Below are 16,023 nucleotides of genomic sequence, written 5' to 3'. Positions count from 1 at the left end.
ATATGTCTAATAATTAATTTGAGAACTTTATCAGTTCACCCAACACTGTAAGAACTGAGATTAGTCAATGAATAAATCCATATATTTTGATAAATTGCATCTGTACAGTGGATGTTTATCATTAGCAGGGAAACATCTGTTTTGCATGTTCACTGAAAAGCAACATGAGCTGAAGAAGAATGTGTCTGCATGCACATCGGCGCATGCTGTCACTCAATGCCACTGATAACCTCCGCAACTAGCACTCATTATAAAATTAAAACTAACAAACTCCAGTGCCGGATCGGCAGTTATGATAACATACACGAACAAAATGGAAACTCCTGCTCAAGAACTGGAGATGTTTCTTCTGCATTAGACACTTACATGAAGAAAGCTATTTCAAAAAGTAGTGGGGACAAAATTGGCAAATGCCTATTGATGCCTATATAGATGTCTTATTAAGAAAACACTAGATTGTTGTAGTGTCAATAAACAAAATTCCTGCAGGGCGGATGTGAAAATGTGTCATTTGTCACTTTGGAACAATCACCCTTTTCCAGAAAATTTAATGCAATTTTCTGTTTAGAGGTGATCACGCCCCACTTTTAAAATACCAGTAAATCAGGTCTACCAGTTATTATGTGTGAACAAAGCTGGAAGATCAACGGTGAGATGATTCAATAATTAGGGAGTCAAAAAAATCTTCAAATTGGACAGATAGTCAATGATTCAATCTAGTTGGAGGATATCAAACATGTTTGATATTTCAGAGCCGACTGTAGAGGAAATCTCATAGTGTATGATGCTCCACGACTATGAAGTCATGTGGTAAGCAGCCAATGGAAATAGAGCGCGCGAGGGAATGAAACTGGATCATAAGGAAATGGAGATGGTGAACAAGCGGTCAAAGTGAAGCTTAACTTTTAACGCCACAAACCTCCAACTTTTGTCGCATTTTCAGTGTTTCCACCCAAGACCGCACTCAAATATACTCGGCAGATATGCTCAGCAAATATGCTAGTGGCAACAACCACAGAGGCACTTCTGTACATCCATGTTTGATTACATCTGTCATACATCTCCTAGAACGGGGGTGGGGGTGTTTTCACGCAAGTTTGCAATCTGATTAGATTGACTCGACAGCTGCAGTGATCCTCAGTCGTTTAATGTTTGTTGCCCAGTTTTTGTCTGTAGCCATTTACACAGTCGGTAAGTGTGTGATACAGAGTATATTTTAGATTCTATTCAGAATTTAGAAGTTGAGTAGTGTAATCCAGCCTAAAAGTGGATGAAGATATTTTTAGACTGATAAAATAACTACATTTTAGAGTGAAGTGGCATTTTGGTGTTGATGTGGTACATTTACCAGGAAAGGCGATCTGACAATTTTACTGAAATTTAACAGATTTCATGTGTGAAAGTGGCAACTGTCTTCTTTATTTCCTGGAATTTTTTTAGGAGGTGTTTAGGGGTGGTTTCCTGGTATTGTGGTGTGAAAGTAACTATACCATTCAAACATACATGCCTAAATTAATCATTATATTAGCAATTTCACCTGGACTGCGGGACAGTTTTGTCGACGAACAGGAATATGGCTTTTTCAGAAGGCAGCTGGATTCGCTTTCTGATGATCCACATGAACTGAGCCACTGTAATGTCAGACGGCACCAAATACTTCCGCTTGTCAATGTCAACAATCTGTGAGCCAGACACTTTCTCTACTATAACCTGATAACACAAGAGAGAATGACAAAAATGAAGCAATGTTAAACACAACTTGTCAAGAACATGTCCCAAAATAAAAAAAATACATAAAAATAAAAATTATACATTTTATTATGCTTAAAGAACATGAATCCTATGTTTAGGACTATTCTTTTTTTTTTTTTTGCATTGTGACATTATTTTCATGATCATTTTCATGGCAACATTCCCAACATGCTATGAAACACACAACTGTTGACCCAGCTTTGGCTTCATTTGGAAATATTTTTATTAGCAGAAGCATGTGCCATCCAGGACATGGCCAAAATAATAAATTGGACAAAACAGATCTTGTGGATGCTGTGGACACAGCTGTTTTTGTGTAAAATTTCTTCCAAAAGATTTTTTTATCACAGTTGCAAAATTAGAAAAAAACGTAAAAACTTAAACAGATTTCATAGGGCTCTTCATTTGCTGGATAGCTGTTGCTATTTTTACTGCACAGATATTACATTACACGAATAATAACTCAAGTCAGAGGATTTAATGGAATTTCTTGATGCTCCATCTAGTGAATAAAATTGGTAGTTTATCCTTCATCTATCAATTACAGTTGAAATAAATAATATTTTTATTTGCTGTTGACAAGAGGAAATTTATTAAATTTAGCACATGTTCTCAGACTATCCTGGTTTGTATATATTTTAAGTTTTGTCATGTTTGGACCTTGTGCACACAAATAAAGGTATAGTAGTAGTTACAGTTCAAACCCAAATAATTAATTGACTTATATCTTCTAACGATTTGACATATAAAAAATCCGAAAACATCTTTTTTTCAGGACAGTCCCAAGATGATAAGTAAAAATTTTCGAGACAATCGGACAAACGGTCAAGGAGGAGTTTGAAACTTTTGAGGAGCTTTTTCAGAAAATCCAAAATGGCGGAACATTTTTAGGGCCAGAAATAAAATTGGAGATATAAGGTTTGTTCGACTTGACTCAAGGAATCAGATGAAATAATTTTGATTCTAGCCCTTATAGATAAGAAGTTATTAGAAAAAAATGCAAATAAGATCATTATAGCACCACCTTGTGGACAATTTTCATCGAATTTGTTATACAGCCTAATTTTGGTGACCTGTTAAGTGTGATCTGCTATTTTAAGTTAGCTATTTTAAGCTAAGTTATTAGCTGCTGAAATATGATTGGCTGCTGGCAGCCATTTTTGTTGATTTGTTGAATCATTTTTGTAAGGATATGTTAGCCCGTGACCCAGAAATGATGCATGCATATTTTCAAAATTTTCATTGAAACGGTTGCAGAGTTATAAGGAATTTTTAGCTGTAGCGTACCCTATTGGCGAAATTGGACGAAACGTTGCATGCATCCTTAAAATGTTCTGATATCAAGTATTCCAGGTTCCGTCAAATTTGGACTAAGATATAGGCCATTAAGTAAACTTGTGCCATGCCCAAAGAATGAATTAGCTTATAATTAAATTATTATAATTCGAAATGATTTAACAAATCAAAAATCCAAAACATTTTTTTGTCAGTACGGTCCCTAGATGATGCATGCAAAATTTCGAGCAAATCGGACAAAGGGCCTAGGAGGAGTTCGTAAAAGTAGGTTTTTCAGAAAATTCAAACTGTCGAAAAAGTTTTCAGGGCGTAAATGAAATCGGATGTACACTACCGGTCAAAACTTTTGAAGCACTTGACTGAAAATAATAATAATAATAAATATAGCCACAAGTGACAATCATTGGGGTCCAAGCACCCATGGCTCAAGTAGACTATTAGGTCTTACAATTGTCATGTATATTTTCAAATACATTGTGTTTTTACTGCAAAGTCAACAATCTTGAATCTCCACTGAAAAGTTAGGCATTGATGAAACAGCTTACAAAAATGCATGCTAGTCTCAAAAGAGACAACCGACTTTCAGAAGGAAATCACTCCCTCTTACTGAAAGAAATGTTTAAGTCCAATAAAAAAATAATAATAAATCTCTGTAAATATTTTGCTGTTATAACATGTGGTACCTTCTGTGTTTCATAGTATATGCTGACTTATGTTAAACAACTAAATTTTGATGAATTGCATGTTACAGCTCCTGAAAGAGACCACTCCAAATGTTCAGTTTCTCTGGATTTACTATTTTTAGGTATGTGTTTGAGTAAAATGAAAATAATTGTTTTATCCTATAAACTACTGACAACATTTCTCCCAAATTCCAAATAAAAATATTGTCAGAGCATTTATTTGCAGAATATGACAACTGGTCAAAATTAAAAAAAAGATGCTGTGTTTTTAGACCTCAAATAATGCAAAGAAATCAAGTTCATATTCATTTATAAACAACACAATATTAATGTTTTAACTTAGGAAGAGTTCAGAAATCAGTATTTGGTGGAATAATCCTGATTTTCAATCACAGCTTTTATGCGTCTTTGCACGCTTTCCATCTTTCACATTGCTGTTGGGTGATTTTATGCCACTCCTGGCTCAAGAATTCAAGCAGGAATTCAAAAGACACTGGAATGGAATGGCTTCCATACATGTAGAGATGCTGATTTAAGAAACATTTGGAGTGGTCTCTTAATTTTTTCCAGAGCTGTATATGATCCAATAGGTCCATTTCAATTGAATGTGAAGTTACAATTTGCAGTTCAAAACTTTGAAAGTCCACAAGCACTTCTTTTTAGACAAATATGTATTTCTATAATAAACATATGTGGCCCTGTAACTTATAAAACTCTGTGTTTTCGTGAGTTGTTGTGTTTAAACTCTAATGTGCAATGTTTTTATAGAACTCATACTACAATCATGTAAACACTTTAACAAATACTGTATATTATCAGCTCAACTGGGTACACAGCTTTTGTGTTTTTGTACATTGGTAACACATATGAAACTGCTTACTGGTGTGCATAAAACACCAAATACATGGTCTGAACAGGACAAAAACAAATTAAATCCGATTCAAACTCATCCAAACCAAATTCGTATGTGGTTTGGAATCTGATTAAAATCAGATTTTTCTTAACGTGTCACAGTCTGAATGGTCAGATTGGATTTCATGCATTTTTTTTTTTTTCCGTAATTTGCTGTGCGCGACAGTTGTTATATGTCAGATAATTAATCATAATTAATGCCTTCACAGGGCACTTCGAATTTAATACAATAATGATGGCCATGCAGTAGGATTGTTACAAACAGAATTTTTAATGAAAATGACTTCAAAAGTGAGTTCAGCCTGTTCTCTCACAGTGGAAAGTAAACAGGGAATAGAGATCATCACTTCTGAACGAAACACACCCATATATCATTTATATGTTACAGGGCACGCAAAGCACTGCAAACCTCTTATAATAATACAGACATTGACTTAACTTACCCAAAGAGATGCACTAAAGTGCAGTAACCCATACAGGTTGTGAGAAACCACAACGCGATAAAGTATTGAATGTCACGCGAATACAGGACACTTGAGAATTTTGAGCATTTCATCACAGGACGCGGGTCATCGTCTCACTATCCGAACTTTTTATGCTTTAATACGGGACACAAAGCCTTCAATATGGGATGTTTCACTCTCCAAAATACAGGATGTCCCTGCTAAAACGGGCAGCAAGAACACTAGCAGCAACAAACATTGCATATGCCACCTCTCCCATTTTTAAGCCGTTGTCTAAGAAGAATGTTCATATTTGGATACTGCCCTTATGAAAAGCATAATCAATGGTAGAAAATCCATCGCTAAAATCTCATGCATGGTGAATATATGCAAGTTTTCTGCATTACCATGACAACTAATGTGGACGTGATAGCAAAAGCGACTATAGTCTGAACAGAACAAATCTGATTTGGCCACATATAACTTGCAGTTTGAACAGTTACTCAAAAAAATCGGATTTGAGGAAAAATCGGATTTTTCCTGCAGTGTGAACAAAGCCATATAGTTTAATCATTTAATGATAGTTAGACAGCAGTGCACAACGGACTTCAAAAGATTTTTTGATTTACAGGGGCTGTGGCAAAATACAGTGTTTTAGAATTTATGTGGAATCAGACTTTTTAAAAAATGTTGTCTTGTGGCTCCCTCTGGGACAAACAGTAAAACAGCCTAAGTCTAACTGCTCAAAAATGCAGTCATAAAATTCTGATACAGCTCTGCCAAATTGATGATATTTTGCATGTGACCTCAGAATGTTCCCTTTTCCATGTTTTTTTTAAGTTTTGCTAAGTTTGAAAATTGTGCTCACAAGATACAGGCAATTTAGTTATTATGGGTCACAGCCCAAAACATATTTGATTATATCTTCAGAACTCTTTGACATATCAAAATCCCTTTGATAATATTTTGTCTGGAGAGTCTGTAGGTGATGTATACCAAGTTTTGTGCGAATCAGACAAACAGCCTAGGACAGATTAGAAAAAGTAGGTTTTTAAAAACAAATCCATGTGACCATATCATTGGGGGGCACTGGTGGATTCAGAGAAGCAAAATGTTTTTATTGTAGCCTATACGGTTCGAGTTATGAGCAAAATTGCAAATTGGCTAATTATACCGCCACCGTGTGGCCGATTGTCAATGATCTGATATGCGGCTTCGAGTTGACACTGCTTGTGCATAGTAACTTCCATAACTCTCGGTCATTCCCAATACGAGTTATAAGGTGCTGAAATTTGATTGGCTATTGGTGGCCATTTTTGTTACTTTGTCTAATTAATTGGAACCATCCTACCAAGTTTGGGATCTGTACGACTTACGGTCTCTGATGCCCAGACACTTTTAAGGCAGAAAAAGTATAATAATAATAATACAAAATATAGCTGCAAGCAGCGATGATGGGCCTAAGCACCATGGGTCCGGTGGCTTTCGGAAACAATGCAAGGTGGACACATGCATTTGGAATTTGACATTATTCTAAACAATTTTGAAGCAATTTGGTTAAATATATTAGGAATATTTTAAAGTCTGTTGTAAGAGCCACACTTCCTGCTGCCAGGTGGTCGCGTTATGACGGTGACCCAAAATAGTCTCATCCATGTGATTAGCCCTAAACTAAATTTATCTTACTAAACTAAATGTATCTTACCTAACACAAAGATAAAACCGTTAATATTATGCATTTATGTACATTGTAATAGTATGTATACATTTATTTAACTTTTGAGTCTGGTTATAAATTCCTTCTTAAGATCTGGCTGAAGAACAAACATCACACCTTCAACTAAGAAATAGGTTTTGATTCACTTCATTTTGAAAATAAAAACATACAATGTAGGGTTATTGTTTATGAAATCTGAGGAAGAATATTTAGACCTGCTTAAGTCTGTCTTTGACCATATCAACCCACATAAGAGAACAATGACAATCTAATGTAGAATTCCCTTTTTACATAAAATAATGTAGCCTAAAACTGAGAAAACCACATAATGTCTGTTTTTCCTTTTTTATTATTATATCCTCCCATTCAATGAGGGGACAATTAGCCTTTTCTTGTCTTGCACACTTGAATTTGCACACAAGAGCCATATACTTGTGCAAATAATAAATAATCATAAGAAACTATGGACTGATTTTCCTGTTTATTTTCTTTGAAGCTTTGGTTTTCTTCATCGATTTATCTTTTGTGAAAAAAGGTTGTGCATATGAGCTGACAGCTTTGACATTTTTTTTTAAGTCTGTAGTTTTGACTGCACACAGCGGATAAACAATTTGCATAAATACATTTGATTGAATAAGACGCGATAAAATGCACTCACCTAAAAGTTGCTGGTTCATGTTTTGGAAAAGAATGTAACTTAACTATGCCCAGACAAGCTTAAACATGAGCGCTCCGGTCCGGAACTGGACCATGGATAGCTTGATGACCGCCGATGCTGTTGTTGCACGTGTTAAGTGTTGTTAAACTCACCACTGAGCAAAGAGGGCTCGGATGTTTACCACAGCGATTTTATCAAAACCATTTGGAAGGTCAGATAAAAGTGATTGGCTGGCCTCATTGAATCATTGACTTAAATTAAATAAAGACATTACATCGCACTGGGAGACTCAGAGAAGTGGTGGTACGCAAGAAAATCTGCCGGTGTTCTGACAATCTGTGCTTCCAGCTCAGGATGTGCTACTAGCAGTGAAAACAGTGATATATAAAGCCTAAACTTAGGTAGCAGGTGTTGAGGCATGGGAGAATCTGTCAGTATATACTACAACAGCATTAAAGGTGTTAAAAACCTAGGTAGCACATCTTGTCAGCCATATAATACCTATCAGGATGTGCTACCAGCATAACTATCAGATAGTGTGATATGATGTAACGCCAGTTTCACATCACAAGCATGATCAGCACGTGAGCAGAGCATATTTTTTCTGTCATCCATAATGACAGATTAGAGCATTCACATCGAAAGCATCAGAAGCGTGTCAGAGCATAGCGTGAGCTGCAGTGCAGCGGGGGCTTCGGCTCTGAGTCTATTTTTGTTGCTTCGCTCGCGCTCAATTAAAGTGACCATGCACTGTTGATGGATAAAATTAATGTGATCTGACACAATGCACAGAATAAGCATATATTAGTAGTCTAGTGTCTTTATACTGTATGAATTACAGCACATCTGAAAAAACAAATGAAAAGAAATGAAAAGAAATAATAACAACTTTCATGTAATATTCACCTTTTTTTTTTTTTTTTTTTTTTTTTTAAAGTGTGTACGGCTTGTAACGCAACTTAAAAAATGAGCCCTTCCCGGACTTCCTAGGTTGCCTATAAAAGCATGTAGACTGATTTTCACGCGAAGGGAGCGGGTCGGTTTTGCCAGGAAAATCCAAAGTATGTGACGTTTATGCGCGCTCCCGAGAGCCTTTCCTCAGTGTTTCTCTTCCGCTATTCAACAGCGACAGCAAACTGCAACACTAGGTAACGTTATCTTAGAGATGGAATCCAGCAAACATCCGGCTCCCAGCACAACACCGACTCCTACACAAACTCAGAGTAAGCCAAAAAACATTTATCTACTGAATCCCATTTGGCTAAGTGGGAACGTGATCGTGGTCGAGCGAAAACTACAGTGAACATCGGCAGGGCATTTGATTCCTGGAGGGACCTTCGTTCGGTTTTGGGGATCAAAACTGCCCCTGAATTGGCGTTCTTCTTTTTGGACAGGTAAGCTTACATAACTGCAAAGCATCTGAAATATAGTGCCATAAGGACTGATCTGTGTAATTTTAGCTAAATTGATCTTGCCTGCTAACGCTGACGAATTGCAAGCTACCTTGCTTCGTAACTTTCAAATAATTTCACCGATCTTCTCTTTATAATAAAAGTCAGGTATACAGGATAAATTTAAGCAAATACACTGGTTTCTTGATCGTAGTACAACATATGACATACAAAACACACAACAGTGCAACATAACAGTGGAACAGTAAACTGTCTGGTTTAGTTTGGTAGCATGTAGCTGTATGTGTGTATCAGTATGTTAGCTGATAAGTAGCTTTAGTTTAGTCTCAAAGTTTGTAGTAAAACAATCATAACTGTGTAATTTTAATTATGCTATCTCATCTGTCAGCATGATGCCGGTGAATCATGTTCAGTCTCTTTGTACGTTACATCATTGTTTTGGCTGATGATCGCTCGCTCACGTCCCTATGGAGTGTGAGTGCACAAGCACAAGCAACAAGTAGCTAGCTGCAGTTCACTTAACGGCCACAGGTGTCATTAATAACAAGGGTTTCTGAATCTTACATACTGCACCTTTAACAATTTAAAATATGTTAATTATATATCTTAATCAGAAGTACGGTTTATTATTTAAAACTACAGTAAACTACAACTTATGAGCCTGAAAATATGAGACAAAAATAACTGTCTTTTATGTATTATTAAACATAGAATAGGTCCATAGATTAAATTGCTCTGACGTCACACAGCAGGAAACCGCGCTGCCGGGTTCTTTCGAGCAGCAGATTTCAATGGTGGAAATAGGCAGCGCTACAGTTTTAATTATCTTTTAAGCTTTATAGAATGTAATAATGTCTTTTAATGTTAATAAAATTTAGGGTTAGGGTTAGGTTAGGAGCGGGTTTGGTTATTAGCAATAATTAATATTTATCAAAGATAATTATCAATTATTAAAATCAATAGAACATTGATTTGAATCAATGTTAGCTCTTTTAAACCTTCACATCAACAATCAAAGATAACCATCAAATACAACAGAATATTAATTATTATCAAAGATAATCATTAATTATTAAAATCAATGGAACATTGATTAGAATTAACACTAGCTTATTGATCCTTCAAATTCAACAATCAAAGATAATTATCAATTATCAAAATCAATAGAATATTAATAAGGATTAATATTGCCAGGGCACCACCCTGGAATCAGGGACTAATAACCAGATAGTAAAACAGTCTCAATATTAGATTGTTCTCTTAGGAAAATCGACATTCAAAAGGAAACAATAAAGGCTTGAAACTGAGCACTGACATCCCCTGCCAGCATTTGACACAGGTGTATGCAAAACAAACCAAAACACTTCTCTTTGAAATATAACAAAGTTTACTGACGCAGTAATATCAATTAATAATCAATACAATGCAGTCAATAAACTTCCGACTTACAACTACAAACTAAACACTGACGTGATTAGATATGGTAACCAAAATAAGCCTATAACACATAAGAGGAAGGTGTGTGTGTGTATTTGTGTGTGTGAGTGTTTGTGTGTGTGTGCGCGCGTGTGTGTGTGTAAGGAGTGACGCGCACAAAATGGCGGACGTGAGAGAAGCCGGTTAATGGCGTCTGACCGTTTACCGCGTGTCTCCGCTTGTACGATAACTTAGGGACAAAGCTGAGCTTTATCACGAAATTATCTACTAGCCAAAAGTGTGTGCAAGAATGTTTGTGAGGGGTCGTGTGTGAGTGTGGTTAGTACGAGAGAGAGAGAGAATAAAGTGGCGGCACCAAAGCCGGTTTCGCGATCGTGGGAGAGAAAGTTAGTTTATCACTCAGAGATGCGGTGGACAGCTCGTAAACTTTGGTTCTTTAATGGATAAACTCAGTGTGCCGGTCTCACCCATGATGGCGGAAATACGCAACAGTCCAATGTGGTTGGAATACAACACAGCAGATCTCATTCGTGATAACAGTACATTACAGTAATACCTTGAGTATTATTAGCAGCAATGAGTGGACTCGGCGGTCCATAAACTGTACAAGCAAAAACCTTGATACACAAGAATAACACATTATAATATTCTATCTCTGCCCAGACGTAAACGTCTTACTTGAATCGTATGAGGATGCAGGTAGAATGTGTGTTCATCCGTCGTTTGACTCCGACTCGTTTCCTCGAGGCTTGGGTGATGACGGGAGGCCGTTTCCCCGCTCCGTATGTGATGTGCACACACATCAGAGAAGTGGGTACTTCTTACTCTCACTCAATATATTTCTAATGACATTTTTTTACTTTTACTTCTTTACAATGGGTGGCGTTCCTGTCGTTACATTACTGGGTTTAATTTTAATTAATGCGTAATTTATTGAGAGATTACTGAATGGGACTTTTACGAGAGCGGAAGTTCACACAGAGGCGCGTGCTGCTGTCATAGACTGTCACACAATCACTGCTGCAGCATCAAGCTCTTCAAAGTGAAACACTTTCTTCGCTCCCCACTGTAATGTTTAATGTGTGTGTTCATGTATATCATGTCTTTTATTTTGTATTCTAGTTCCTGTTTCATGTCATGTGTTCCCAAGTCATGTGATGTCCTGTTTTCCCTCCATGTTCATGTGTCTTGTTTTCATTGGTTCATTTGTCTTGTTATCTTGTTATCAGTTCTGTCTGTTCATTGGTTATCTTTGTCATGTGTTCTCCCATGTCTAGTATTTAAGCCCTCATGTTTTCCATTGTCCCTTGTCAGGTATTGTGTTTGGTAACGTGTCATACTATGTCAAATCAAGTTTAAGTCAAGTCCAAGTCCAAGTCCAAGTCCAAGTCCAAGTCCAGTCAAGTCAAGTCTATGTTCATGTTAATTGTTCATGTTTATGTTTTGTTTAGTTCACATCTATAGTTAGGGTTTTGGATTTCACAACTGTAAATAAAACAGCACTTGGGTTTTTCAATTCATCGAAAACATGGCCGCCGAGCCAGAGTTTCACGTCATGGCCGCCGAGCCAGAGTTTCACGTCATGGCCGCCGAGCCAGAGTTCCTCGTCATGGTCGCTGAGCTAGCGCCATTTTTTGCTCCTGATCCTGAGCCTGCTCCATGCCACGTCACAGCCACGCCTGAGCCTGCTCCATGCCACGTCACAGCCACGCCTGAGCCTGCTCCATGCCACGTCACAGCCACGCCTGAGTCTGTTCCACGCCATGCCATGGCCACATCTGAGCAGCTGGACCTGGAGATGGTTCCCGCCCTTATACCAACCCTTAGTTCTCCTGAGCAGGCAAGGGGAACTTTCAACCCTCCGACCCCGCCTGGACCCTCCGAGACCTGGAATCTGCCTTGGCCTGTCAGTCCCTCGACATTGCCTCAAATATGCGTTCCCTCGGCTCCACTACGGTCCTTCAGCCTGTTGGCTTTGCCGGGGTCCCTCATCGCTCTGGCTCCTCCTTCGTCTGTCGGTCACCTGGCTCCACCTTGGCTCTCCGATCCTCTGGCTGCGCCTCGTCCCTCCGATCCGTCAGCTCCACCGTGGACCTCCTTCCCTACGGCTCCGCCTTGGTCCTCAGTCCCACAGGCTCCACCTCTGTCTTCCGATCCCCCAGCTCCACCTTGCTCCTCTGAGCCTCCAGCACCGCTTTGGTCCTCCCTGCCATTGGCTCCACCCTGGCCCTTTGAGTCATCGGCTACTCTCTGGGCACCATGTTCCATGGTGTCACCCTTCAAGACTCTCATGGCTCCGCTTTCCATGGCTCTGCCCCTCAAGTCTCTCCCAACCCCACCTTCCACAGCTCCACCCCTCAAGCCTCTCAGGGCCCCACCTTCCATTGACTCTGCCCTGGTCCCATGCCCCACGCCCTGTCTCGCCAGGCCACACCCCACGCCTCAAGATTTTTTTAGCATTTCTGCACATACACAGCGAGGTGTGCGTGAGAGATGTGCGGGCATGAGGCGATCGTATGGCGAAGAGAGTGGCTGTGTCCGAAATCGTTCACTCATTCACTATTTCCCATATAGTGAATGGCAGTGAGTGCACTATTTCTCAGCAGCGAGTGAACGAAGTGAGTGAGTGAATTGGACGCTGACGTATACAAAAAGTGTCGGATCTCTAGGGCTGTCACAGAAACAACATCACATTTGAACTTTTAAAATACTTGGGCCTTACTTGTTATTCTTATTTAATAATATATTAATACAATAATTCTGTTTGTCATTTTTAATATATACTGCATGTTAATATAAAGAGTAAACACATTTGGTCAAATAAAGAGTACATTTTAAAATGTATCTGTATGTTTTGCCTCTCTATATGTTATTATGTTATTTTAATCAAGTAATGATTTGTCAAAAAGCAATTTAATACATTCAGCATGAATAAAAACATTGCAGGAGTGAAGGAAGCAGTAAACTCCCAGCTCGTAAGTCTTCCCTGTGATGGATTGTGGGCAATTAACTGTCGTCCAGTGTACATCAAATGTACACTCGAAATTAGAGTGCATTGTGGGTAATAATGAGTAAACAAAAGTAAGGAACGAGTGGCTCACTCAGAATTCAGACAATCCTACAAAATGGCGGACACTCGAAATAGTGCACTATATAGTGGATGGGGGAAGTTTCAGACACAGCGAGTGTTCCATGACCGGTGTTGGTGCCCTACACAGGATGCGTACTCTGCATTTAGAGAGCGGAGGTACTGCTGTACAGAACTTATGATCTAAATTTTTTCGACACTGAAAACTGTAACTACACTGAAATAAGAATCCGCACAGAACTTTAAAAGCTATGAAATAGCGAAAGCAGGCATTAATAAAGCATGATCTTGCTTTGGTTTATATTTCAGCATTATATATAATGTCCTTGTGGGACATTTTCACATTTTCACTGTAATAATTACTAGAAATGTTTCCAAACCTCTCTTATTGACAAATTCATCCAGATATGATAAGAGCCCTTAAAGGGATAGTTCACCCAAAAATTACAATTCTCATTATTTACTCACCCTCATGCCACCCCAGATGTGTATGTCTTTCTTTCATCTGCTGAACTCAAATTAAGATTTTTAGAAGAATTTCTCAGCTCTGTAGGACCATACAATGCAAGTGAATGGGTGGCAACATTTTAAAGCTAAACAAAATCACATAAGTTAGCATAAAAGTAATCCATAAGACTCCAGTGGTTAAATCAATATCTTCAGAAGCGATGTGATAGGTGTGGATGAGAAACAGAGAAACAGATCACCTTCACATTCTTGTATTTTTTGTGTTTCAAATTCTCTGCATATCGCCCCTACTGTCTAGCAAATACATTGACAAATATTGATCTGTTTCTCACCCAAACCTATCATATCACTTCAGAAGATATGTATTTAACTACTGGAGTCTTATGGATTACTTTTATGCTGCCTTTATGTGCTTTTTGGAGCATCAAAATTTTGGCCTACAGAGCTAAAATATTCTTCTAAAAATCTTAATTTGTGTTCTGCAAAAGAAAGGAAGTCATACACATCTGGGATGGCATGAGGGTGAGTAAATGATGAGAGAATTTTCATTTTTGGGTGAACTATCCCTTTAAAGTTATAGCTCAGCCATAATTTAATATTCTGTCATCATTTCCCTATCCTCATGTTGTTAGTGTGATGCTTTGCATTATGTGGAACACAAAATATGTTAGACAAAATGTTAGGGACTGACAGTCTCGGTCACCATTCACTTTCAAAATATAGAGGAAAAAAAATTAACTGAAAGTAAATAGTGACTCAGGCAAACATTCTGTCTAATATCTACTTCGTGTTGCATGGAAGAAAGAAAGTCATATGGATTTGGAATAACATTATGGTGAATGATGACAGAATTTCCATTAATAATAATAATTCTGTAATACATGTTAAATGTGTATTATGTAATGGAATATAGGGAAGTTAACGTCTATTATGTCATTTGTGAAAGTGACGAGTTACTCACTACTTGAGTACTCTTTTAATTGGATACTTTCTGACTCTTACTCAAGTAATTATTTTTGTTAGTACTTTTACTTCAACTTCAGTAATTTGTTTTATTTGTATTTTTTTAAGTAATTGTACTTTTACTTGAGTACAGTTGTTGGCTACTCTGCCCACCTCTGGCGGCCATGTTTATCAAGGTATGCGACTTTTCTCATAGACCTTGATGGGACCTTGGACACAGACACTGCATGCAAAATGTAAAGTCATCTGCCCAACGATTCAATTGTTAGAGTCTTTTTGAAGTTTTTTTACAATTATTGCGTCACCAAGAGGTAGAAACACACCTTATTGTCCTTAGAATAACCCCATACATATGTGCCACTAATTTGGTGACAATATCTGGTTCCATTCAAGAGTTATAACCATTTTAGTAAAAGTGGCCACACCCATTACGTAAGTTTTGGCGTACTGTTTGACGATGAATCAACACTTCAAAATCCCTCAGAGAATCTTTCTGCACTGGTTTGGTTCCGATCGGGCGAACGGCATAGGACTAGTTCGAAAAAGTAGTTTTTTAAAATAATCTCAAGTATTTATTGAATGGTACTTGAGGCAAAGTTGTTCAGAATGAGGAGATCTACAGTATGGTATTAATAGCATGTTTCTTTGTGAAACACAGTGGTATATTCAATGATTTACACACAAGTAAAACACGATAGCGCCTCCCGGTGGCCAATTTCTTTTACAATTTTGCATAGACCTCTTGGAACAAGAGAAAAATAGGCCCGCCAAGTTTTGTTCCGATCTACTTTTTAACCTTTTCTAAAAGCTGCTAAACCTGATTGGTCAATGGCAGCCATGTTTTTCCAAGATATGCAGATGTCCTCACCTACCTTGTTGGCATCTTAGACAAAGACACAGCATGCAAAATGTCAAGTTATTCGAACAAACAGTTCCATAGTTAGAGACATTTCTAGAATTTTAATTATTATTATAACACCACCAAGTGGCCAATCCCGGACAAATTTATCTTGTGTCCGCACTTTGATCCCCTACAGATTTGGCTCAAGTTTGGTTGAGATTGCTCATTGCGTTCAGGAGTTATAGCCTTATAAGTGTTTAAGGCTCAGCCCACAAGATTTCATCGGTCTATTATAGGCATGCGAAACAAAGTTCAATATTTTTTTAATAATTATTGATGTAGGGACTCCAAAC

The 16,023-nt window shown here is 37.9% G+C and overlaps 1 protein-coding gene across 1 annotated transcript in view; it reads right to left on the bottom strand.

Moving 5' to 3' along the window:
• The window catches only part of LOC127435780 (gamma-aminobutyric acid receptor-associated protein-like 2), a 95,927-nt gene that overhangs the window by 43,020 nt on the left and 36,884 nt on the right, over nt 1-16,023 (bottom strand). The window contains exon 3 of the mRNA XM_051689477.1: nt 1,538-1,710. Coding sequence (XP_051545437.1) covers nt 1,538-1,710 — 173 coding nt within the window. The remainder of the gene's footprint in view (nt 1-1,537; nt 1,711-16,023) is intronic.

Source organism: Myxocyprinus asiaticus, chromosome 46, assembly GCF_019703515.2.
Source record: "Myxocyprinus asiaticus isolate MX2 ecotype Aquarium Trade chromosome 46, UBuf_Myxa_2, whole genome shotgun sequence".
NCBI classification, from domain to species: Eukaryota; Metazoa; Chordata; class Actinopteri; order Cypriniformes; family Catostomidae; genus Myxocyprinus; species Myxocyprinus asiaticus.
The sequence above is the reverse complement of the archived record's forward strand: the minus strand, read 5'-3'. Positions and strand labels throughout refer to the sequence as shown.